Source organism: Dromaius novaehollandiae, chromosome 2, assembly GCF_036370855.1.
Source record: "Dromaius novaehollandiae isolate bDroNov1 chromosome 2, bDroNov1.hap1, whole genome shotgun sequence".
In the NCBI taxonomy this organism is placed as follows: Eukaryota; Metazoa; Chordata; class Aves; order Casuariiformes; family Dromaiidae; genus Dromaius; species Dromaius novaehollandiae.
Window position 1 is genome coordinate 36,130,741 of NC_088099.1, and position 27,244 is coordinate 36,157,984.

A 27,244-nucleotide genomic window follows, 5' to 3' on the forward strand; every position below is an offset into this window, starting at 1 on the left:
TCCACATCTCTTAAGTTTTATTTCAAACTTTTCCTCCCTAAAACAAAAATATTTTCTTGCTTCTCTGTGATAAATCCAACTTGTGATCAATTAACATATTTGATAAACATTTTTTGAACATTAAGCTAAATGCTGAAGGAATAATATTCCCAGTGTACAGTCCAAAGTATAATAAATAATACATAATTAAAAAATCTGGCATACTTATAATTTAAAAAAATGAACCACATTTGATTAAAACAACATTTCACTCAGCTTTTATGCAACTTTTAGAAATTCTCTTTTCTCTTCTTTGCCCTGGATATGGGCAATGACCACGGATCACTTGGTGTCCTGGAAGAAGTTCCTAACTGTAGGAACTCTCAGCTGTAAATTGAAGAATTTTCAAGAACGTCACAGGGAATCTTAAGTGATGCAGTAGCAAATGGTATTAGATTCTGTTGCACCAATGACAAAGAAAGAGTAAGTGCTAATCAGGATGACTGGAACGACGCCTGAATGTGGTGTGGAATCTGTATCACTCAAACCAAACATGGAGTGCACTGGGGAATTTTTTGAACAACAGAACACTTAATGATATTCATATCTTCTGTTTTAACCAATTTTTTATGGCAGAAACCAATTTATTATGATTTGCCAAGAGCTGGTGACTGAACACTCTGACCAGAATAATCTATTATTCCTCCCTTTGTCCAAAGCGCAAACAATTTGCTCTTCATTTTACAAAAAACAATTTTCTTTCTGTCTCTTGAAAAAAAAATAGGTTTCATCAATGATGCACTTCCTCTTCAATAAATATCTGTGACCATGATTGCTTTATACTATAAATCAGGTGTGGAGCTGACAAGTGGGAAAACTTCCAAATCTTTGTTCTTCTATCTTATCAGGCTCCAGTTCTGGCCTTAGGAAGCATCATCATTATGTTTTTTAATTCCAGAATTGAAAGTCCCCTAATAAAATACTGATACAAGTTTGCTTTGCTAATGTGGACTGTCTGAGACCAGTATCATTAAATAACATGAACTCTCATCTGCTTCTGTAAAAGACAGGAGCTCAGAGGGGATGCAGGCTCCACAGAAAAAGACAGTTTAGAAAGTTATGCTTGTTACTTTCCTTTGAGGATCAGCTTGGAGACCCATGACAGCAAGAACCCACAGGATCTTCTCAGCTAGAACTGACAGTGCGAAAGACTTAATCAATGCAGCAGGCAGCAAACAGTGGAAGCAGGCACCAGTATTTTCTTTCTAGGTAGCCATTGTTGAAACCTGTTGTTTCCCTTTGTTTGTTCTTTTCAGAGAAAACTTTGTCACTTGGCTCATCCCAAAGCTTTATGAGAGCCAATAGATGCCACTGAAACTTTCCATTTGAAAAATGAGCAGGGGAGCTGTTACTCTTCTCTCTAATCTAGTTCAGTCTTTGCATACTCCCAGAAAAGTTTCCTGAAGAGTGGTTCTTAAACTTCATGAAAACTAAAACATGACAAGTTGTTAATGATTTAGTCTTATTCTCCCATCCAATTTAGACTGCAGACAAAGGATTTAAGGAAGGGTGTGCCAAAGGTTGAGGACTACTGGTATTCCCTGGGAAGTCACAGTCTCATGTAGGGTATAAATTTGGCTCAGGCTAGTTGGAAAACAATGTTTTAACTATTACACATGAAAATGTCTACTACTTTCATGCACACAAAACCTCCTTTTTTTTTTTTTTGTGAGACAAATGCACAGTCCTACAAGGCTAAACTCTCATCCTGATTTGGCTGACTTCCTCTGAGAAAAAGTTTCACAAACATTTGTTTTCCTGTTTCCTCAGAAGTCACAAAATATGCTAAAGACATGCTGTCTGGCAGCCAGTTTTTCATGTTTCCTTCAAAGGGCAAGCTTACTATCTTCATCTATATCAATAGTAGAGTTGAGAATCTGTTGACGCTCACAGTATCTTTATTCCCTGCTTCACAGAATGAATGGTAATTTTAGCTAGAGTTGAATAAACAAGGAACCTGCAGCAAATATTTCAGCCAGGCTTTCTAAGGAGACACCTTCCTAACTTCCCTGCAAACTAGAACAGATGCAAACATCTTTCTTTTAAATGCAGGAAATACATCATCTTAATTCCCCAGAAGAAGTAATGCTAAACTTTGGAGACTTGATCTCCCCAGAGACCTGTCGGTCATCTCTGCTCTAGCACGTGGGAATGTCCAAATTGCCAAAGCTGATTTGCTTTCTTGTTACATGCACACAAAAACAAGTCCTTCCCATCTTCACTCTTCACTGCCTCTATGCATTTGCCAGAAAGTACATGGACAATCATTCCATTCTATAAAATGAGAGAAGGAGGGAAAAAAGAACAAAACATAAGGGATTTCCAGTAAAAACTAGGCCATGTTTCTAAAATGTTTGATGTACAAATAGGTCATCAATAATGACTGGTTGTTCAAGGTTTATTAAGTATTGCTGTAAAAGTGGAGGCTAGGTTTTGCTTTGAGCCCACGGGATGGTAAGTACACATAATTCCTTTTGAAGTCGACATGAGTGGCAGCTGCACAACTTACTAAATCTCTTCCACTGTTATTGTTTGTTTCCTATGGGTAAATGTTTTCATCAGTATCAATTACAGTATTACAAGCTGCAAAATTTTATAAGGACCAGTGCCTCTCTTAGGAATCAAAACAACTTTCAGTAGCAACTGTACCTGAGGATTGCAGCATCCCTGCAACTACAGGAACTGATATTTTCTTAGGCTGTCCTAGAGTGCTACATTTCTTCAGTCTTGTGGAGGAGCTCCTACTCTGCTGGGTGAAGCCCGCTGAATAACACTAAATGCCTCTAATAGGAGGTTTGCCCTTCTCTTACAATACAGGAGGAATTTCATAGTTTCCGCTACCCCCAAAGTGCACTCATGTGGGCAAGTTCAGTATTCCCACGCCCTTCTCCTATCCAAAAGAAGTGGGCAAGGGTTTGTCCTGCTCTTACTTTAACAACCACTGATTCATTCTGATTATATTCCTATAAGGCAAATAAGTTAAATGGTTGAATCAAGGGCATGTGAATTTATATAGCATTTCCGTAATTTGTATTTTAAAATCAAATTTATTTTGCACACAGTGTAAATGGGCAAACAGCATCCTAAATTTTCTGGGTGCAAATGATACAGAGGTGAAACTTGCCCTTCAAGTATCCCACCTCCCCAAATGAATCTTGTGGATCACCCAGTGATCCCACAGTCACTCTCAGCTGCCCTCCCCTTGCAGTGGAGTCATTACCAACCTCCTGGACATCCCAGTGCTGCTGGCTGTTGTCTGTTTCCTTTGTACAGTTTTGAGGGATAACTTTCCCGTGTCTGACATCAAAGCAAAACAGCGGAGCAGAACCAAGCCGGATTTCCTTCATGCTATTATATTCAAAGTGCTGGAAAACGGAGGGTTTGTTTGAACAGGGTTTGAAGGTCATCCCAATTCATTTTTAAATGCTCACTGCCAAAAAAGTTTCCTGTTCATATTTGTTAAGATGCAACTCAAACATGAATAAAGAAGACCCAACAAGCCGAATCCTGCAAAGCAATCCCCCCATAGACAAGTCTGGCAAAACTGAGACTATTTTTCTGAGGAAAGGGTTTATGGATTGTAATTATGCATAAAGTACAATCATACAAGAAAATGTTCTAGTTTAATAAATATTTGAATTTCTGACAGTGTCTGCACACATTGCAATTAGAAATATGGCTGCCACTCACCCTGAGCTCAGTGTGGCCAGCAAAACTTGCTTGGGACTTTGAATAAATATCTGCAGTCAGGCCACACTGGCTCAGCTTCTCTCAATGCATGAACTTGCTAGCCTAATGCCAGCTTGGGACTCCACATGAAGTCCCCGTCTGTCCTTGCAATTTAGGCATTAGAATATGGGAAAACCCATCCCCATTATTCTAGAATTGAAATATAATTTTTACTCCCAGGCTTTATGTTCTCCAGACACTACCAAATACACTAATAAACAGCCACTTAATGATGTTTGCTGTAGCAAAGTGTGGGGATCTGGGCTCAGCGAGCCATGGAACATTGCCATTTTTCAAATGGGGCTCAGCTACAGAAAGGTGGGGCATCACTGCTTTAGCACATGCCTAATTTTGAACACATCGATATTTCCACTAATGTCAACCCAGCCATTTACATACTGGAGGGACCATCTCCCTGTACGGTTCCCTAGATCTGATGCAGTACCTATATACTTAAAGTGTGCAGTACCTGGGTGAGACTGTCACTGCAAGGGGAGAGTTCAATAGAGCCTTCTTCAATGGCCCTTCCAGGTCTGTAATTTGCACAGGAACCAACACCAGTATTGTAAAGCTGTAAATAAATGTTTATACTGAAATAAAGCTCAATCAGATACAAATAAAACATGCTTCAGCTAACTTTCTGTGGTTTTATGCTTTTACGATGTATGTTTTTGTTTGTAATTCAGACCATAGCATCTTTCTTTCAGACTAGATCTTGCATATTGATCTTGCAAAGTGATCTGATATGCAAAAGAGAGTCCCACCAAAGGTCAGTTTTAACCAGTGAGTTTTGGTTGAGTTAGAGATATCCACCTCTGATCTAAACTATCATGATGGTTAAAAGAAATCTCTCAAAACTTCATAATAAGGAACAGACAAAATAATAAAAGGAGATCATAAAATCTGATATTGAGGTGTGACTTAAGCAGTGGACCTTATTGCCTTAAGCAGTGGACCTTATTGCCTTTTTCGGGGGAAATCCCCAAGGAATAAATTTGTATCTTAATGTGTGATAATTTTCAACTTATATGTTAAAAAAAAGTTGAGAATATCACCTCCTGGACACACTCTGTCAAGGAACTGCTATTGCTACCACCTCCACACCTGGGGGAGATGTTGAGGTAGGGCTGGAGAAATGCTTCTTTCACTTTACTTACATGGGTCTCAGCTGCTGTTGCCACTGCTATCTGCATGAGGCAAACAATTCTTTGTTTTTACTAATGATACCTAAAGAACCTAAGACTGGGATTCTCTGATCTGCAGCACCAAACTGAGTCAGACAGTCTGGATCTAGCTCCTAGCTGGGATGCTAGGTTTATGTGAGAATTTGAACCAGCTGTTTGACTCCTCTCTCCCTTTGTTTCTCCTCCCATCCTTGTTGCATTGCCTGTTTGGATGATAAACTTTCTGAAGCAGGAACAGCCTCTTACTGTATGCTCACAGCATACCTATCATATGGAGGCAATACGGAGATTTTCAAACAATGCAGAAACACTAATCACTCTTTATAATGCATTTTCTCTTACCTTGCCAGAGAATTTCAGCGTGTCTTCAGGTTGGGAGAGTTCAGGGAACACATTTGATATAAACCAATGGAAATTTCTACAGCCCAGTCTCTTCTGTAGCTGAAGGCGCTCACTGCAGTCTGGCTTCTCTGCCTTAATGAAAGCATAGGGCAATAAAAAAGGTTACCAGTGTATTTATGTTAGAGACGATAGAAATGACTACATAGGAATTATTTCTGTCACCTCTTCTATCCTGCATGTTACAGATATTGACAGATATCTCACATGGTTACACAGTGGAGGTGGACCAGCTGTACACCCTCAACTTTGTGCTAAAAGAGCATTTAGTCTGAAGTGTAAGGACGGTAAATGTTTCAGAAGTAGCACACACTGTGGAAGCAAGCATTTCCTTTAAAAATTAGTATAATCCTGCAAGTTAAGTCAGTCCTTGTCATCAGGGCAAGTTTGATACCAGTTGCACTGTAATCAGTAGGACTGTATTAGCTTGTCATTCAATATAGCATTTGCCTCACTGATTAAAATTGAATTTCCTGGCTTTTAACAGTCGAAATTCCTCAGTTACTGACAGTCCTCCGTGATCAGAGAATGCAAATGAAGACAGTATTTGGCCTAACATAAAGTGCATTAGATTATTATCTGTCAGTTGCTAAATATAGGTATGTGAATATGTCTTGTGCCAACAGAGGTATAAAAACATTCCTATGATTTATATGTTTTATTAAATTATTTACACACAATCCCAACTCTCATCCTTCCTGATAGCAACTCTGTTCTCAAAAAAGGCAAGTACCTTCAACCCTTCCACCAGATATGGGCATCTGCACTTCAAAGGACTGAGGGCCTGAATATTTAAAGCTATTTAGCATCTAAAAATGCCTAACAGGATTCCGAAAACCACTGAAAGCAGGTAAGTGTCCAACTCCTTTGGTTTCAAAACCACACAAAACACTTTTCTGAATCTCTCAGTGCCCAGATACTAAGTAACGCCACTACCCTTAAGAGCTTCTTTCCTCTTTCTTGGCAGCAATAGATCTCCTCTGCATTTCTAAAATGCAGTTTCTGATGCCAGGACACTAGTCCAGATTCCTATGTCAGAAATTAAAATTGGTAACATAAGAAAGGAATTGCCTATAAGTAACTTTTCTTCAAACCAGCCATTTTTCTGCAGCCACAGGAAAGAAAAAAATGGCTTTAGCAGTGCGCCTGGGAAACATTTACAAATAAAAGGCCATGGAGATCAAGGGCAAGATATCAGTTTCTAAAGCCATCAGTCATGCCATGTGGCACTGTTTGCCATCCCCGTAAGCTGCCCAGGCAAATCTCACCAGTTGCAATACATTCTGGAGAACCTCACAGATTAACGTCAGTCCTGGATTCAATAAGCATAACAACAAAGTTCAGCAATTCAGCACCATACAAACGTGGTCTCAAGAGGTTTCTCTGGAACAAGTCAGAGTAAAATGCTTCCCCTAAAAAGAGGTGCTTCTCATGAGACTTTGCTTTGGCTAAAGAAGGCGATAGCAGTAAGTCTCATTTTGTCATAGCACTTACAGTCTGCATTTGATGCCAAATAAAAAGTGTAAGTAATCTAAAAAAGTCATTATTTTTGTATAGCAATCTGAGAGGAAACTGTGCTTTTAAATTAAATAAACAAACCACACAAAAAAACAGAAAGAGTGGTTGAAATAATAAAGAGCTGTGAAGAGCGTTATTCATCTGTATTAACACTCATACCACAGGCATCCTGTGCAGGATGCAATTCAGACCATAAAATGGGGATATTTATGAAGCAGTCTAAATGGGGGTCATTTTTTATTTTCAGCACTAGGTAATGTCAGTGTTCAACTAGCTCACAAAGATTTTTGTAGTGGCCAATAGGTGGCTCCGTTCACCCTTTCAGTGCAATAAATCCCCGCAGGGCTGACCTGCAGCAATGATAGCTGAGCCGTAATAATGTCATTGCTTGCTTGTGTCTTTTGAATAACCTCCCACTGTACTGACATACTGAAACATGGGCTGTGAAAGAAAGAAACAGAGAAACAAGCCTTTTATGTTATGGTAAGCTGAACATAAAGACTGTAAAATTCATCATTTGAAGAAGCATCATATTTATGAGTAATAAAAGTTTTCTGGGTAGAACAAACTCTCAGGCAAAAGGTCGTGGCATGTATAGCTAGTAAACTGTAACACTGAAGGCTGTATTTTTTTAATTCAGAAAATCGCTATTGAGTTCACATGAAAGGCCTTCAGAAAACTACCAAATGAATTAAGGAACTAACTACCCATCTTAATAGACTTGGCCTAGCATTCTCCTTTCAATTACAAGGCTTAGTGAGTCAATGATGAACTTTTGGCCAGTGGAGTACAAACCCACAACATAAATAAGGAGGGAAAAGCCTTTTAAAAAATTGAAAATAAAATTAAAAAAATGAATGTGACAGTCTCGGACTCTAGGATTAGCATAGTAGGCTGACTGGAGACGCAGATTAACTGGTGGAGACTGAGGTGGTCAGGCTACCTGCCAAGAGAGGAGCCATGCTGGACAGGCCTGAAATGCAGGAGCAAAACTGAATGGGAAACTTTGCATAGAACCTACCCATGTTCTGCCTAGCTGTTCTCAGTGAATCTTTGCTCTTTAAAAGCATGAACAAGAAGATGAATGACATTTTTTTTCATTCAAAACTGCCCCCAAATTTGTCCATTGCCTTGTGGAAGATGATATTGTTACAACAAAAGGTACCGGAGCCAGAGAATTCCTGCGAATTGCAGCATTGTTAACAGTCTTGCTGCCTGGCTCCAAATAAACAAACATCCACTAATTTTTAACACATCAGATATCCAGTCTCTGGACTGACTCTGATCTGCTATGGATTACATAGGAGCTTAAAAGCAAGTGTGACTGGTTCTGTAGCTGTTAGGTGGCGCGTAGCCTGAAGGTGGTTCAAGTGCAGCTGCATAAATCATCTGCCTGGCTGTTGGACTGTCAGTGCACGGACTGCTGGGCATCTGAATCCCTAGAGGCTGGATTGCTGTCTGTGTGATGCTTCTAATAAAAATGTAACTTGTAAACAGTGATTATGGTGAGATCTGACCTCCTGAATTATAGGCAGCTGCTTCTGGATTTCTGTCAGTTTAGGAAGAAATCACATTACTTGTCACCAGACCACTCAGATATGTTCCTTTCCAACAGGAGGGACACCACAGCTTGCCACATGCCAGTGAATATTACTTGAATCACAGGATGAAGACACTTCAGCAATGAAGAATGAATCTTCTAAGAGGACCTTTTGAGCATGCAGTACTACTAGGTTCCATGTGGGATGGGCTACTTCCCCCCACGTACCAGCAGTGGAAAATAAATCACATTTGTTGGGCAATCTGAAGAAGAAGTCATCTGGCGAAGAAGCAATATTCAACGTGTGAGATTTGACAGCTTAAGCAAACAACCCTGAGGCATGGGTTTCGCTATTTCTCTGCTGACCCAACAGCTCTCTCACTGGAAAGTTTTGTAAAAAAGGAAAACCTCTCCCCAGCACCATCTATGATGAATGTTTGACTGTACACAGACTCCCTCCCACCCATTTCCACCCCCTCTACCTACCTCCACACACACTTCTCCTCTCAGAAACAGACTGCTACAGATGTCTTTACCTTGCTGATTAAGAAAGCCACTGTGTTATGCTTGTAGAAATTCTCTTTAAAAGAACCCAGCCAGGTCTCTGCTATTCGGATTTTGTTCCTCACAATGGCCTCTTCATAGGAGAAAGCGCGTGGAAAGTGATTTCGATAGACATGGCCAACACGGGAGCACGGAATGATTTCCACAGAGCCACCACAGAGCCAGGTCTGAAACACAAGGCACAAAAAGAGATTGTCCTTGGCTGTCTTGTATGCAGCTGGTAAAGCAAAACTAGCAGCATAATAATAGGCCAGCAATTTACAGAGTGCAAAGCAAAATGGAACAGTCACTCACTGAGTCAAACCCTGCTCTGGGCAGTGGCTCAACACTTATACTTGGTTCAAAAGCATCTAAAAAGGAGAAACTCCTTTTCTTTCTCCCTCTAGGTCCTACTTTTCTGATTTAACAAAACTATAGACTTAGTCTCAGGAAATCCTAATTTGTGCATTGCTGGAAACAGAAAGAGCATCATTATGTGCTTCCTCATACACGATCCCCCAGCATCTGCCATTGGGCAAATAACACAGAGAAGATCCTGGGCAAGGCAGACCTTTGGTTTGACCCAATACAGCCATTTATACGCTTTTATGTTTCTATATGCATGAACAGTGCAGTATAGTGAAGAGACTTGAGGGTGTATCTGTCTTTTCCATGGAACATCAAAGATCCTATAACCTTTGTGTTTGAAGTTTTCACTGCTTTTTAATATCATTTATTCTTTTTATTCAGTACAATTTAATGCAAATGATTTAATATAAACCAATTGGTATTAAAAGTACATGTTTGCTAAGAAATAAAAGCATTTACTACTTTTGCTTCGGTGCATGTTACATGCACAAAATGGAAGATGCAACTTTCAGAAGGTGCCAAAACCAGTGACTCTGTCCTCAGGCAGATTGTCATAGCCAATGAAACTTCATTCTTCTGACATGATGCTACAAGTTATTGTATGATCATGTCAGATCAAGGAGTGTGGGGATAGAATTCTGTGAGGGAAGTGATATTCTCCCTACCCCAAAAAGTTTTGCACCTACTTGCTATTCTAAATTTCTTCTCTCCCTTACATTCAAGTGCCTTAAAAACCCAATAGTTACCAGCGCCTGATGTTTTATTTATGGTTCTTACCCTTATAGATAGCTCTAGATTTTCTGCCCCCCACAAGGTCATGTCAGAATCATAAGCTCCAGTGTTTTGGAAGTAATGTCGATCCATGGCAATTACTGCACCAGCAACCACAGGACTCCTGTGCAGAAAACAGTTTAGAACTGAACATCTTCTGTTTTGGATAGAGAATTAAGGAGGATGAAAATTTCACCATTTCTGTGATGGAGATAGTATTACAAAATGATTGAATGCCACCTCACATAAACTTGAGTGAATTTATTATCTAACCAAAAGAAAGAACATCTGGAATTGAATTCTAGGATTTGCTTGGGGAAGAGAGACAAGAGCTGAATTGTTGAATAAAGCTCAGAACAGTGCGAAATGTTACATAACTGTACATCTGAAACAATACACTAGCAGATAATGATTGACACCTCTTTCAATTCTGTATGATCCATCTTTTGCTTTCCCTCCAAGCCTCAATACCTTGTCTTATCAATACTAGTTGTCTCAATGCCTGCAAAATATTTGACATGATGAAAGTATAACTGACATCTAATTAGAATGATTACTAAAGGCCAAATAAACTCAATGTAAACAAAAACCTGTCCCTTCAGAAAACATTAACCAAGGAAATGCAAGTAACCACATCTCTCATCAATTAGCTGGAAGATGACCCAGATTTACAGTTGTACTGTTGAGCTGAGTGGAAGGATGCTGGCTGATGAACTGTTACCTGATAGGGCTGATGGGAGACTGTCGTACCTTCTCTTCATGATCTGGCACTGGTTCCCAATGGAAATCTAGTTTCCAATCAAAAACACCTCGAAGCAGACCCGCAGAGTGATAGTACTGAAAAGTCTTCCAGTCCATGACATCTATGACAGGGGAGACGACACTATTTCTGAAAAAGACAGTATCGTTTCTTTTAAAAGCCAAAGCACAGATCAAGTTCATTACTGTGTTAGAAAACAGTAACTCTCAGTTTTGATCCTGTCCGGTACAAGCACTCCTGTAGATGCTGAATGACATTTTCACTGCTGAGAGAAGCCTGATGCTCAGCGAGCACATGGGAATACAGAGCCTGTACTGAGGATTCCAAAGATTGCTAATTTATTGACAATCTATAAACTGCATTGTCATTTTAGAGCTATTCAGGATTTTACTATGAGTTCACCGTCAGAATTGTTATAAAGCTATTTCACATAGAGGCATCAGCCTAGCTATAGGCTCCATACAGATGCAAAGTCCATCACAAAAGATGATTTTGGCCCCACATAGCTCACCAACCTTTGATTTTGCTCTAGATGTTCCACACCACTTGATGCATTTGTCTCCTTAGGCCAATAAGGAGTGCATTTATCCTTTGTTCTTCTGGTTGTTTTGCAAAAACTTTTATCACTGAGTTTATAAAAGTTTCTCTTTGTATTCTCTTTTATCATATGCTTAAACTGCTCTTGCAAATGCACTGTCACAGTGTGGAATCTACTTTCAAGAGTCAGAACAGAGCCATCGCAATGTGAACAGCAATCCTTCAAATCATTTCTACCTCCAGTTAAATTTGGACGTATCTGAGAAGAGGTATTCTGCATTTCCTCATGGCTAACATGTCATGGTATTTCATAGTGTGCTTGTACATCCTGGAATTACTGGTAATTCAGAAGAGCTACCAGTCTTCCTTGTTTCCAGGTCAATAATGTATCACATTTGGACATTTTTAGAGGAAAAATGAAATGGTTTTAGGGATAGCAGGAAAAAAAATGTTTTGAAGAACAACATTATCCTCTTCTGCTCTGTTAGGCACAATGTATAGCCTTCAGTCTCCGTGTGGGGGTTGCCTACAGAGAAAAGGTATTTTGGAAAAACATCAGTAACAATTACTAAAGATTAACTATACTGGAAAAAACTACTCTTATTCTAGAGTAAGAGTATACATATAGGAAATTATTCTAGAGTGGCTCTTTTCCTAGAAAATAACTTCCTGTTACAAAGAAAGAAGAAATGGTCCATTTGGGGGTAAAAAGCACAATGTTTTGCCCCCTCTTTTAAAGGTTTATATAAGTTGGTCAGAGATCACTCTTGAGATTAATAGGTTTAAAACATACTACAATCACTGGAGTAGATCATCTCAGAAGTCTTCAAATGAGTGAGTTATTTGTCCTTTTCCATGGCAAAGACCCACACCAGCTGTGGAAACTGGCAGCTCTGGGTGATGTTCATGTGACCCTGACTTGTCTTCTCTGCCTTTATAATAATTATAGTAATTTTTTTTCAATGACAGGGTGTGTGTGTGGGGGGGGGGGGGCTCAAAACTTTGTTCTATCACAGTTGCCATTTCCTGAAAGAGTATTTTAGAGCCTTGTGGAGGAAAAGAGACTACTGGTCTTCAGTGAACTGTATGAAATATATTTGAAATATACAGAGAATATAGCTAAAATGACTCAGTTATTCCTCTGTTTCCTAATAGGAGCAGACAGACTGTCCTATGACGAGCTAAAGGCAGAAAGATTTAAAACAAGGAAGTGATTATGTTTCTCCATTCAGGTATAAAACCAGCCTTTATAATATGTAATAATGGCAGTTCTTAGAAACAAGCACTGGGTTTAGAAATAGATGAGACAATTTTATGGCCAACTGTAACATTTGTGGACATATATATTAAGGTAGTGATTTGCTGTCGTTCTTCCACAGAACTCAAGAAAAAATGGAATGAAATGATACTAAAAATAATAAAGTTCAAATTCCCCTCTGATTCTGTTGATGATATCCTGTGATATAGTTTTGTATCTAGTGCACAACCACCTCAAGCTTAAGCCTACAGGAATCTTTCTAATGAAAACTGTATTTAAACTTTATTCACTGAGAGCAGCAGGGAAAAGGAACTAACTACTTCTAGAAGTTACTAAAAGGTACTGTCCTGATCGACTTACTTAGGTTTTGACTCACACAAGCAGTATATTTTTCTTTGATATGCTGAGGAAAATCCAGCTGAGACTAACCAATTGAATGGATTTTATATGACTGAACTTCAGAAAATGAAAAAATCACTATAACTGGACTATCTGCATCCAGCTGCTTCTTCCAGTGTAGACATCTCTGACAATTGTCTGGTTAGGAGCGTGCTTGGAGCTCAATACTTCCCACCTCAGTTTGTTGCTATTTGCTGAAATGTAAGCTAATCTACTGTCGCTTGTCTATTCATTCTCATCGAGATAGGACTGAGGAACTAATGATCCCATGCTAGATTATTTTAGAATTTCACAGCAGAGAGGGAAAGATTAGCAGGAGGTGTTTGAGTGGAAGCCAGAGGAGGCAATGTAGACTAAATCATTCGAAAAACCTTGGCAATGAAGACTGAACCATGTGCTTATTTCCAGGATAGCTCAGATGGTGACAATAGGGATACTCAGAGTTACGCTCAGATATATCTGGAATCAAGTGATACGTTATCTCCTAAATTTTCATATCCAGCCATTTAAATTCTGTCCTTTTTGGGTCCACCATACATTTGTTGCCACTATAAAACTCCAAATTCCAATGACACTTTTGGCATCAGTGCAATTGTGTGCAATCACAGTGCAATCAGTGCTCATAAGAGTAAACACTACAACAGTAGTTCTTGCTGAAATAATCCTTAATTTTTAATGTATGTTTTTGCTTTGCTTTTTATTGTGCATGAGTCTTCATTGCTATTCAAGAAAAATACCTGCAGTGATGTCCTGGATTCAGATGGAGACCAAACAATTATGCAAACTACCTACAAACATACATCCCCAGTCTCCCTGGCTCATGAGCATTCTGCAGCAGCTTAGGAATTCTGCAGTCTTTCATTACCTAATCTTTTAGCTGATGTGTAGGCAGTAGAGAAAGCAAGGCTGTATAAAATTGTTTAACAGCAGAAGGATTCTGAAACCAGTAGAGCCATGCCTTCTTAAAACTTCAAATATTGCGAGTGCCTTTCTGATCTGAAATAGAGCAATCCAGTAATTTCACCTTTTGTAAAAACTGGTCAATACCCAATTTTTATCTTCATTAAGTGGTACTTTATGTATCTTTTCATATTAAGGATTCTTTTATAAAATATCTGTTTTCTGCATGTTCAGTGATGGGTTTAGTATTCGCGTAGTTTGAAACATAAATTCACAGCAGAAGGTAATTGAAAGTTGGAAGATGTTCTTAGCTATTCTTTTCATTTTTAACTGGGTAACTGGCAGACAGACAAGCAGCTTCTTGGCACTTTGAAATGAAACAGTCCCTGGCAAACTACTGCTAATTTTGCTCTGTGGAATCCTAGGAAAGAAAAAAACAGGAAACTCAAATACAACTGGCAGCAAAGCTTTGAACCATTTGACTGTGGTAATACTAATTTGCGAATATTTCAAATGCTTGAAACATGCAGGATCTACAAAAGGTCACAATTCCATGAAAAAGAGCAACCCAAACAAGAACAATTTCCTGCTTTGGGATGTCCCAGCCAAACACAGTTGCAAATGAAATGTCTTCCCATGACCCTTTACAGGCACTATGGACATTGTGTTCTTTTCTATTTTTAGAATAAGTAACATGAGAAGAGGAAGAGTTAATTAACACATCTGTTTTGAAATTTTAGATACACTTTTTTTGGAAAGTATTTTTTGTTGATTTATACTTTGTTTTGGAGATTTTAATCTGTTTAAGTCCTCCTTTATACAAGGAAGAACAACAAAAACAAATACAAAAATGCTCTATTTTCTTCAATCAGTTTTAGAGTGGATCTTTCCCTGCAAGAATAATATAGCTCAGAGATCCAGACACACTCTGAGTTCTCTTGCTCTACACATAGTCAAAGCTTCGGCAAGTAACTGAGAACCCAAGCTGGCTCCACAGCATGCTGCGTTGTCACTGAAATCACCTTGCTGGCTGAGGTTTTCAGGGAAGTAATGCTGCAGAACATTTGAAATTAATAAAAATTAATGGGGTTAATAAAAAGAGAAAACGCAGTGATCAGGAATGGTAAAGCTATGGTCTAGAGGATTACTTAAATATAGCCTTACAGACTAACTCCTGACTAACTTAAGGCATATGAACAATTTTTTTTAATAGATGGCACTAGTCACGTGCTAAACACTAAACATGTACTTCAAATCTCTGCTAGGTAGAGTCCTAAGGGAATATTTTACTTTAAGAAAATTCTTTTGAACATGTCTTTTATATTCAAATTTGTATGTGGGGTATCAAAAGCCCGAAATGTCCCCATTGGCCTTATTTCTAGAGGTGCTGGAATCTGCAGGAACTACTAATAGCTTTTTAAATTGGATAGTCAGGACTCTGTGCCATGAACCACACCTAAACACTAGCTGCTCCTACTTCTGACAGCAGTGTTTGTTTTTGTCTTTAGCTTCGCTTCTTCAGTTTATTTACCTTGACTTCTTGAAAATAGGTCACCTGCTGATATGATCAGCTGTGAAAGATTATAAAGAGATAGCATATCTTCAGATATCATACCAAGGAAGTGCAGAACATTATCTAACTGAATTTGAAACGAGTGTTACTGACAAATGGAGGGCATAAAAAGATCAGGCAAGAAAGAGAAGTCCCAGGAAGGAGGCTGTTATATGTGAGGTATAGGGAAGATTTTCAAAACAAGGAGAGTAGCATGAATGCTCAGATGCTGAAGTTGTATGGGCTCTGGACAGACAACATCATACTTCCCTGGGCCTGTGAGAAGGTAGAAAGCAGATTGCTTTTGTGCTTATGTATCTGGTAGCTTGAAAAGCTGGGGTATGGGCAAAAGAGAAGTGAAGTGTCAGATGAAGAGGTGTAGGAACTGTTTGACTCTAGTGTGAAATATTCTACTTCACCCTACTGTATTGCCATAAATCTAACACCACTCACAAATTTTTTAAACAGCAGAACTCTGTGTCTATGCCTACATCTACAACCAAAGGCACCCATCGACTCCTGAACAGGAGCAAACAGCTGATGAGACAGCTTTCTGTTGCTATGATCATTTCTCATTCCATTCAACAGCATTTGCAATAAAGATTAGTGACCTAGAATCATGGAGCTAAGTGAAGGCACTTTGATTTTGGAAACTAGATTGGCTTCTTTTAATAATATCACAGACTTCAGGTTCCTAAAGCAATATTTGAGCAGTGATGTACATAGTGCACTAGCCCAGAGGGAAATAATCCTTGCAACAAGGAGCAGGGGAAAGGTCCTGAGGGCAAGCTGTCCCTTCACAAGCCATTTCTCTGCATCTCTCTGTTACGGTGACCATGCCTTTTTATGATCGAATTTCTTTTCAAGGAATATAATCAAGGATCATTTTGTCTCTACGCAGTATTCTCAGGAACCACACTTCAGACTTTTTTATTAAAATCATCCTGCTGCAAGAATAGAGCCATACACTTCAGCATCTTGGTCACTATTTTTAGGTTAAAGAAATAACTTTCTCAAGGCTTCATGGTTTAGTTCAGTATATGCCTCCTCTGCCTTACACTACCTTTGGACTGAATACGAAATAGCACCTGCCTCTCACAGTCTCCTGGAAAAGGCAAACCCTACAAGATGATCGTAATAATTCCATAGCTACATTACTATGCACCACGCTACTCACCTGTAGTTAGCCTGGAACACAAACAGCTGTCAAATGAAATGATCTGAGGGGCATCTCAGTTAGTTTTCTAATGTTGTCCAGGTGCCTATGATATTTGTCCTTGAACAACTGCAATGTCAAAGAATGCTTTACAAACCATTGAACCATTCTCTAGATGGCATACTAAGGTGATGCAGAGCTTCCCACTCAATCTGTTAGGTATGGTTCACAGAATGCCTCCTAAACTAGTCTCAGTCAAGGTGTACATAAATGCACATGTAATGATTTTAGAAGGACTTAACACCTTTTGGGTAAATAATTTTGATTAGATTAGCAAATAAAATGATTACATAAAGAAATGAAATGTTCACCGAAAGCAGTCAAGTACCTGATAATAAGTGCTTAGCCAAAATTCAGTGACTTAAGGTTTGAATAAATGATTTTTAATTAAGAAGGACAAAAACCTACTGATTCACTATCTAAATTGTAGATATATTGATGATACAGACAGATGAATTCTGGATAAAAAGAAAATGATCTGAAATTTAAACTGTTATGTTTTGTGAACTTGTATCTGAACCAAAAAGTGTTTACTTTGTTTGCTAGTAATAAACTGGTCACCTCTGCACAGATATGGGTTATATCTGTTTCAGCAGAAACATGCGAGCTTGGTCTTCATAGTACTGAACAGCAACTCAGAAATGTCGGATCTGCTCCCCACTCTGTCACAGACATCTCTGTTACCTTGGAAAAGTCACTTAAATACTTTTTCGTCAGTTTCCCTATAGCAAAAGTGGGATAATTTTTCCCTGTTGGTCTTGTCTGTCCTTGCTACACACTACTCAGGACTGGGGGTCTCTCCCTTCCTGTGAATATGTTCAGTGCAGAGTGAGGTCTCAGTCTGCACAAGCATCTCTGGGCATTACTTGAAGACAGGTTATAATATTAATGTTTGATCTCCTTAGGAGTCTAGAAAATTGGGTTTGATCTGTTTTCAGAGTTAAAATATCTCACTGGTTCCCTTACCAGTACCGCAAAGGTTTGAGCTTTGGAAAGGCTGTGTTTTTCCTTGCCAGCTAATGACTCACTTGCTCTAGGTGATTAAGTGTTCTCCCATCCTGTCTCTCCAGCAAAAGTGTGTGAGTGGCAGCTTGACTGGTACATAAAGAAGAGGAATGATGGGTATTTCACCGATATCTGTAAGCTTTTTTTCACTGTGCTTTCCTCATTTGGGTAGTCTAAGGAAGTGGACATGATTCAATTTAACGGCTCCTCAGCTGCTAAATGAAGCCAGGTTGTCTATGCTAATGCTTTACATTTCCATAGTGATCTCCATGCAAGCATTTCAAGCAATTTAGGAAAAATAATGAATTAACTTCCTTATCAGGTCAGTGTTACTATCACCATTTTTCAGCTGGATAAAGAGGGACAGTGAGGGAAAGTGACTGCCAGAATGCCTCAGAGCATGTCTCTCCTGTGCACTGCAGAATGGCACAGGCTCCCCACACTAGCAGTGACAAAGCTTCCAGATTTAGACATGGGGCCTGATATAGCATAGAGAAAGGGATGATTTAGCCCATACTGTTATCCAAATGTCCTTCCAACTTTTTCCATTAGTCCAATTAGCCATTATCTAATTCAGTATTAAATTCTGCCCTTCTGGAGGAATGAATGAGCATGTAGGCCCTCCAGGGGAAAAGACATCCTAGGGCAGCATTCCACTTGCTTGCAGTAGTTTTAATGTTTTCATCTAAATGATGTAATCACTTCTAAAAGCTCAAATTAATTCATTTGTAAGCAAACATAATCAGCCATAAAAGCAGCTTGTTCCATTGCCTGGGAACTGCCTTTGAAGGTCTTTAGTACGACTATTTAATGGCCTAGTAAGAGCTTTAAAGATATATATGTTTTCTTTTGCCCCTTCAAGTAAATACTCATTTTTTCCCAAGTGGCTTATGGGTTATGAGAGACAAGTTAACATACAAATGTTTCTTTCAGAAAAGTCCTTTTAATAAAGGATTTACTTCCATGTGATTCTTGAAACATTTTCAGGGATTTAATCTCTTTGAAGGACTTGGGGACTGCACAGATGAGCTCAGCTGTACAGGAGAGCAGGCCCAAACACCAGCTGAAACATGACAGACTGGGAAAATACAGATCTGCATGCTTCCCTGTGAGTCTGGTGTCAGTGAAAATATCTGAGGTTAGCTAGAACTGTCTAGGCTGTCCAGAGAGTATTTTATTTTTCCATGGAACAGATACTGTACAGGTGACATTGATATGTAGCCAAACTGACTCAGCAGGACAAAGTAATTAAGAAAACTGTCCCATTTAATCCTTGGCTTCATGATTGAGACAACTAAAAAGCACAGCAAATAATGGGTTGCTGTAGTAGTTTCTCTGGTGGACATTTGTCAGTTTGCAGATAGCCTGAGACTGCAAACTTGTTTAATTACTACCACCAGGAAGCCTTCTTATAGTTCTAACACTGTCTGGATACAAACCATATTGGGTGTGAAGTGAGAGTTGTCAATTGTATGACCTATCCTGCTTCCCAAGCATCAGCATGATGCATGTGGAGTGAAAGTAGAATGGAAAAGCAATGCGGCCAGAAAGAAGGAGGTAACCAAGTGAGGGTGAAGAAAAGATACCCAAACCCTTCCAAGCGCATCTTTTTTAGCAAGAATTAGCAATGCAGAGAGCTCAGAGGTCGCAAGGATATTTACCTGTTGCTGGACAGCCTGGCTAAGAGGGGTTCCAGCCAGCCCTTTTGACACTCACAGTGGGAGTCCATGAAGACAAGCACGTCCCCAGTTGCCCGTGCAGCTCCTAGCATCCGACCTCGGATAACTCCAAGTCTCTTGTTGCTCCGGATCAGTTTTACACGATCCAGCTTAGAGATGTACTCACTCAGGGCTGACTTCAGGGGCCCTGTCATAAACAGAACGGTCACTGAGACATTTTAACTTTGATTCAAACTGTTACAGAAACACAGTAGGTAATAGAACAAGTAGTATATACTTGCTTGTTGGTAATATATTTCGGGGCAATCGTCTTACACGGCTAAGCAAGCCATGTTCTAAGTATTCCCACAGCAGCATAGTGTCAAGGAGACTTAGAGACTAATGGAGATTGAGATTCACTAGGTGTGAAGGTATTCCTGTGGGAAACTGAATATCCTCCTCTCCTGTTTAACGCAAAAGGTGGAGACTCTCATCATCTCATAAAAGACGCAGATCACAGTGAGAAACTACAGGTGTTTGGCTCTCCCAAGCGCTTGGGATTACTTCAGCAATGCAGTTTTCCACTCCATGACTGAGCCAAACTCCAAGTCTGGAAATTATTACAGCAGATCTGGTCCAGAGGAAAGGCTAAGATTTGCCTACTCTGATCTTGCTTTAAAGTAAGAAAGCTCAGAGTGACTGGAAGTGATGGGAAAAAAAGAAACATTTCAAAGTTAAAAGGCTAAGCTGAATCCTACGGATGAAGGGCAAAATCTGGCAGCCAGATCATGTCTATGCTTAGCTGTCTTCCTGAGGGTCCTCCTTGCTTTTTACTCTCCTCACACGCTTCGTGGAGGAGGACAGTTTCCCCCCTGCAGCTTTGGAAAGCAGATCTCACATACGGAGAAACGGGGGCTACCTTGCTGACTGAGATCATCTACTAGGATGATATCCTTGAGGAATGCCTTCGGGGCTGTGTCCATAATGCTGTGCACCGTTCTGAGGAGAGTGGACCAGGCTTCGTCATGGAAACAGATGATGACACTAGCAGTAGGCAGACTGGAGTCATATTCTTGTTGTAGGCACCTGCATGGGATCAAGTGAGGGAGACACTGGAATCACTGGTGCAACTGGTTACTTTTTTTGAGACCACAAATTGTAACCTACACCTAAACCTTCAGGAATGCAGTTTAAGATCTCACCTCACTTCTAAAGAAGCAAAGTAAGCATTAAAATGTCCAGAAATAGAATACAAAGTGAAAACACAGGAATGACATTATGAAAAAAAATATATAAAAATACAAATGTTCTGCTGTATTCCGGGATACTGTCTTCTGTTCTGGCTGCCTCAAAAACACGGAGCTCAAATAGAAATGGTCCAGAAGGCACAGAAAGAGAAACTGAAAAGACAATTAGATTATTTATCTGAGAAATTAGGTAAGCAGGAAAGAACCCTAGGGAGGTGGACAAATGAACATGAGTGGTACAGAACAAAGCAGGAAAGGGGGTAAAGCAGGTCAGTCAGACACCCCCCATTTCCACAGTTTTTCATGTAACAGAGAAGAGAATAAACTGAAATGCAAAACCTTTAAGAGTAAAATAAAAGAAAAATAACTCATCTGCACAGCAGATTAGTTTACCTGTGGACTGCCTGACTAGGATCTTAGTGAATGAAGCCAAAATCAGTCTTGTACAGAAAAGAAGTGGACAGTTACAGGGGCAGTGAAAACAAATACAAATACATTTAAGAAAGTGAGTGTATTTTCCCTATGAAGTTTGTACAGTTTCATTTTTCTGATGAAAATAAATTACAGATGAAAGAGGATCCTGGGTAGATTATCTGAGCTGGGTAGACTATCTCTCTGCTGTTTTTTGCTATTTCTTTTACATCTCCAGGTATTGATACAATCTACTGCAAGACATCTGGCTGGCTGGGTCACTGATCCAACCCATTACGGCATTTCTAGAAATGTTACACTGCCAGCTGGGGCCCACAGCTTCTCAGTTTTCCATAGGGCCAAGATTTCACCCATAGTATCAAAACAACTTCTATCAAAACTGGTGTGAATTAAATGGACATCTCAAGCATTTAAGAATCAGAGACACTTCCTACTCACCCTCACAGAACCTCTTTATATGAAAATTATAAAGTCTTGTGAAAAAATGGCTTTTTTCACAAATATAAGAGAAGGATCCCAAAAATGGGTTCAATACATCATGACAAAAAATGCTTTCTCATTTACCACTCTTAGCTCAAAAGACACAGGACATATCATACCATCATGAAGATACTCCCTTTCCAGAAAGGTCCTCAAACACCTCTTGTATAGACACAAAGTATGTACCCACGTACCTGTTTTGCTTACATGTGAAAATGTATTTTCAAAGGTTTTTTGTTTCCTGGGTAGCATTCATTTAGTTGGCCTTATTCATTTAATCTCTTAAATTCATTTAATCCCAGCAAGAACTTCTTAATGGAAATAAAGGATTATTACAAAAAACATTTACGTCTAACTGTGTGTCATTTTGGTTTGAAGGTGTTTATTGGGCCAAGTTTGTCTCTGGTGTAAGTCTGTGAAAACTAGTTGGATAGATTTGGCTCATCATTGTTCCAACACCTTTGTATTGCCAAGCAAATCATCATATAGATTTTACTGTGGCTATTGTTTATTATAATAACAGTGGTTATTATTAGAGTGGCCACTGAACTCGTTCAGCTGCAAGAGGAATTGATGTCAGGGATATAATTTTAATATTGCTCTGTTTATTGTCATCATACTTACGGTTCCTATTCATGGATTGAGGCCCTATCATGCTAGATACTATACAAACACAAAGCTGTTTATTGTTTAATAGAATCAATAATCTGAATGTCTTAATAACAAATACAAATAAATGAATAGGGTAGGTTCACTTTTGGGAATAAAATTAGCACAAGCATAATCATCCCTTGCAATTTATAATATTTCATGTTAATATATTTCTTATATAGATAAACCAAATTTTTAGATACTTTTAACGCAGTAATTAACAAATGTTGTCTTTGTTTAACTCATTTTCCATAATCAGCAATGCTATTATTTCATAAATACACATGGGCAAGTTTATTCTGTTTTCAGAAGGATAGGGAAAAGGATACTCTCATGACTTTGGAATTATTTGTATTTTCAGGCAGAAGATCTAAAGATAACTAGGAAAAGCGAAGATCTGATGCAGTCCTTTTACTAACTAGGCGGCTTCTAACCAGGAACATTCAGTATAACCACTTATATTTTCCACCATAATCCTACAATGCTTTGTTGCTAGAATTGTGGTTAGCAAGAAGATAAGGCTGTTTTGGAATCTTAATTGGAAAAGAATTGAAAATAACTGCGCTTGAATACACAGCCTAGGTGGTGAGTACTTAGCTGCCATGGAGATTGGCAAAGGCTTGCAATATAGATAACTAATCTTCAGAAATATGAGAAAGACTATTGGCATGGGGAATACCTTCCCTGTAATTTGGAGTAGTCTCACAGACTGTCCATCATAAATTGGCATTTCAAAAAGTCAGGGCTGTGACTGATACAAGAAATAGTGGTTTAATTCAATTTGTGAAAAGTAAGGAATTGTTATAAGCAGCAGCAAAAGGGAGAGCAATTCTGACAAGGCAAAGTCACTACTGACAGGACTCCCACTCATCTTCAAGAAAATGTCTCATTGAGATTCAACTCCCAAAAGCACTCAAGGGGAAGCTGTGTTTTTGTAATGAAACTTAACAGCAGCTAAGTATATCATATAGCATTTACATCTTAAACTCTGGTTTGTTAATAAATGAAGTATGCAAGTGTGCAGTATGGCCAACATCATTCTACAGTACCTGGAAGTGCTTCACAGTTAGTAGGTATAGCTTCTGGTCCAAATAATTTACCATCTAATTTCAAGTGAAACGAAGCAGAGGGCATCTATAGATCTACATCTAACTCACTGAAAAGCTTCTAACCAGTTTAGTCTATTTAACTAAATAATAATAGACATTATTATGAATAATGTGATTCTAATAGAATAGAATAATAGACATTCTGATTCATTACTATTTCACTCTAACTTTACAGTGGTATAAAACCGGACTGACACAGTTGTGAGCTAGGCCGCCAGAGTAAATTACATCTAAAAAATACATTGCGGTTTGAATACTGTCATAAAGAACAAGGCTGGCTTAGAGGTAGACCTCTGCTGCAGGTTTATGATCTGGATTTAGATGTGAACACCTGCAAAGCCTCAGATGTTCAGACCCATGGTTTCAATTTGGGCTTCCATAAGCTGTAGCACTGATAGCTCTTTAGGCTGTAACTAGTTAGACAGGAAAACCCATCCAAGAGCTTTGAGACCACGGCTTAAATCTGACTGAGATTAGTATTAACTAAAACTGGCTCTTGTTGGATGGCTCTTCATGTGCCAAAGCAGAACTGGTTTTTGGCTCACATCACAGGCAGTAAAACAGGGTCATCATTCCTTCTCTGAACATTACATAGTTCAAAGAACAGCTGATGAATTATAGTGAAAAATACCTGAAATAAAATTAGCATATCATTATTCAATGAAACTACACAAATTCACACTAAATCTAGCCTATAGAAAACACTTCCTAACTTTCATCTCCCGTTCCTTGAGATTATCCCCTTAACTTAGAATGACCAGTTCTCTTTAACCATGGGGAAATGACCACTAGGAAAAATACTACAGAAGCTCTGTGGCTTACTTAAACTGTTCTCTGGCACGTCTTTCTGCGGTGTGCAGGGGAAAGCCTTCATCAGTTTTGTTTCAGGAAGCAAGAAACAAGAGACCCCCCACACACACACATCCCCCATCCCTCTCTGCTGGCCAGGGCAAAGGACATACTTCTCAGATCCATTTTTAAGAAATGCCCCAAACTGCCCCTCATAGACTGGAAGAGTAACTGGCTATTCAGGTGTCCGGGCTTCAACGCAACACTTTTTCGCAGTGGACTTACAGACTGGTTGCTGTTAGCTTCAGCAATGTTGGCAGATTTGGTCAGACACACTGATTGATCTCCACTCCCCTTCCTCCCCAGAGCTGCTTTTTAATGCTCATCAGGTCATTCCTTATACCAGAAACTGTTAAAAGCCCCATGCGTAGGAACCATGCACGTGCCCCACAGAGGTTTCCTCCCCACAGCTTGGGACACCAGGAGTGTGCTTGTTCCTCCTCCTCACACCAGCGCTGGGAAAAGCAAATGCATGGTCGGGCAAAACATCTGCAGACCCAGAGCTTAAGCAGCAACTGGTGGGTCGGCGTATATGTGTGCCTAGGAGGAGGGGGTGATTTTCAGCCCTGCGTGCCACCCGGGCACTTAAGGCAGGATCTCCCCACGGGCAGCCGCTGGGAAGGGCACTACCTAGGGTGGTCATCACGAAATGCTGAGGGCGAGGGAAAGATTTAAGCAGTTAAGCAGCTGATCCAGTTTATGCAACCAGAAAGAGAGGTGCCGCTTTCTGCTCAGGAGCTTCGCCAAGGCGTAGGGACGCCAGCAAGGCACGAACCGCCCCGAGGGAGAACACGCAGCAGACGCGGAGCAGCGCTACCTTGTGTTCACCACCTCGCTGCCCAGCGGGAGCCGGCACTTTCAAACATGGCTATCACTGAACACACGTACTGACTGTCCCGGCACTCGCGTCACGTTACTGGCATTAAATCAAGGGGTTAAGCGGTGTTTTTGGATTAGGTGAGCAAGCTGACGGAGTACTGGTGCGAGCAACAGCCCCGTCAGCCCCTGACACCCAGAGCCGAGCGTGGCCCCATTTGCTTGGCCGATTCCCTCCCCAGATCGCGGCGCTCGGGGGCGCTCGAACAGCCCGCCGAGACCTGACGCGCTTGGAAAGCGAAGCGCCGAGCAGGGCTCAGCGACCACAGGCGTAAACGGGGAGACCGGGCCTCCCGCAGAGCGCCCCTGCCCCACGCGAGCCCCACGGGCGGGCCCGGCCGGCCGCCCCAGCACCTGCTGCAGCGGGAGCCGCCGGGCTGCCCGCCCCGGCGCCGGCAGTAGACGCTGCCGGCCGCCCGCGGGGGCTGTTACGGGCGCGGCGTTGCCGGGGCGACGGGCCGCGCCGGATCGGGCCGGATTTGCGCGGGGCGGGGGCGGGTGCTGCCGCGCAGGGGAGCGGGCGGGAAGGGCATGGGGCGAGGAGACCTCTGCAACTCAGCGTAGGGGTCGCGGGCACCCGTTCGCCCCCCTCCCCTTTGGTTCCCCCCCCCCGAAAGCCGCAGCTCCCCCCCCCGCGCCCTCCATTTTTGGCGCCCGGCAGCTCGTGAGAGTTTGAGAACAGCTCCATTATTTTTTGCCGTTTGGGTCATTTAACCCCTCGCTGTTGCAGCACTTAAAGGAGAAAGTGCATGGGGTTTCCGCGCTGCCCTGTAGCACCTGCTGTGGTCTCGGGTACCTCAGGGGCTTTTGCCCCCGGCAGGAATGAAAGTACCTGGAAAGCATTTTGCCCGGGAGGTGCCGGCGGGACACGCGTGGGACCCAGCTGGGATGCCTTGGGCTCCCTCCCACTTGAGAGTAGGGGCTGTCCGAGGGAAGCTGGGAGAATACCTGGGTTTGCAGAAGAGGGATGCGTTTCCCTAAAGGAAACTGGCACAGGAGGAATGTTTTCCCAAACCGAAGGAGATAATTTGATAGGAAAGACACAGGTTTTAGAGGAGGAGAGGCTCACTTGGGGGCAGTGATGGGGAAAGGTCAGGTTTTCTCCCGGAGATTAAATAGGCTGTTTTACTTACAACGGATGTCGTACCTCAGGCAGCTCCCTGCGCAGAGATATCCGCTCGCTGAGCGCTTCGTTAAAGCCGTGGGTTTCCAGGCCAAGCACCCACTCCCCGGTGTCAGCCCCTTTCCCATCCTGCAGAGGAAGGGCAATGAGCTGGGTCTCGGCGTCCCCCTCTGCCCTCCCCTCCGGCTGTGCCTCCAGCTGTTTGCTCTGCTGCTTGACCATGCGATAGCCCTTCCTGGCCTTGCTGTGGTTCCTCTTGGCGGCAGGTGACATGATGGCTGCAATCAACTCGTCTTCCCGCAGGGAGATGAAAGGTGACAGCCCATCCAAAGGGTAGTACTGCTGGCTTTCCTCCTGAGTCTCCAGCATCTCTTGGGTCTCCACAAAGTCCACCTGATACCCTTCCCGGGGGTTGAACTCCACAGGCTGGAAGGTCCCTTCCTTGCTCTGGTTGCTGGGTGGTGGATTCAGCATTGTAACCATCAGTAGCAAAAAGCCCAGCATCAGCAACAAGAGAAACTGCAGCTTACGTGATCCATATCTGCATTTCTTCCTCAAGAACATACTGTTGGTGACAAAATGATACAGATGGTCATGTTAAATATCACTTGGATCTTTCTCAGTTTCCAGTCCTTGGGTTGCAGCAAAGCACTGGTTTTTACTATCTGCCAGAAGGATTTTTTTGTTCCTCTCACATTTCACTGATGCCGTTTCATGCTTTCCTCTCTATTTGCAGACAAAATAGAAAATGCCTGTTAATATTGCACTTACTGTAATAAAAGATAGCGTGGATCCGGTGAGATAAAGTAGATCCTTTATTATGCAGAATCCCAGCTTAGCTAGAGAAGAGCATGTTTAGCTGATGAAAAAGTAGCTCAAGTTTTGATTTTTTCCTCTTTTAATTCTAAGTAAAAAGAAATTCCATTTCTTATAGTTTCCTTCCAGAGTATTTCCTGCTTCTGCAAAGTTTCCAGTTGCTGCCTGGATTCAAGTGCCTTATCTCTGAATGCAGATCTGACAGCTTCCCCCTGTTTTGAGGCTTCAAGTTAACTGTGATCAACAGATGAGAACTAGTCAGTGCCTGACTTTGTTTCACACAT

General features: G+C 40.9%; 1 protein-coding gene across 4 annotated transcripts; it reads right to left on the reverse strand.

Annotated features, from left to right (window-relative positions):
• Positions 1-27,244, reverse strand: GALNT15 (polypeptide N-acetylgalactosaminyltransferase 15). 4 transcript variants are annotated; one of them, XM_064506239.1, is made up of 11 exons: positions 26,916-27,244; positions 26,155-26,709; positions 20,297-20,463; positions 19,381-19,585; positions 10,814-10,981; positions 10,099-10,216; positions 8,946-9,140; positions 5,295-5,426; positions 4,238-4,339; positions 3,264-3,404; positions 1-2,313 (listed from the first exon to the last, which is right to left on the reverse strand). In XM_064506239.1, exons 2-11 carry the CDS (start codon positions 26,706-26,708, stop codon positions 2,167-2,169), a joined length of 1,929 nt encoding a protein of 642 aa, XP_064362309.1. In that variant the 5' UTR covers position 26,709; positions 26,916-27,244; the 3' UTR covers positions 1-2,166. The 4 variants fall into 4 exon arrangements, with proteins under 4 accessions (XP_064362309.1, XP_025959652.2, XP_064362311.1 ...); XM_026103867.2 differs by having other exon boundaries at positions 26,155-27,244; XM_064506241.1 differs by lacking the exon at positions 26,916-27,244 and having other exon boundaries at positions 26,169-26,397.

Excerpts from the sequence above, each read along its gene's own strand:
- GALNT15 (XM_064506239.1), bottom strand. The coding sequence starts at position 26,708 with ATGTTCTTGAGGAAGAAATGCAGATATGGATCACGTAAGCTGCAGTTT. Across the intron at positions 4,340-5,294 it reads CGCTGAAATTCTCTGGCAAG|CTTTACAATACTGGTGTTGG; the intron begins GTAAGAGAAAAT and ends ATTTATTTACAG. Across the intron at positions 2,314-3,263 it reads AGCACTGGGATGTCCAGGAG|AATGGAATGATTGTCCATGT; the intron begins GTTGGTAATGAC and ends CTCATTTTATAG.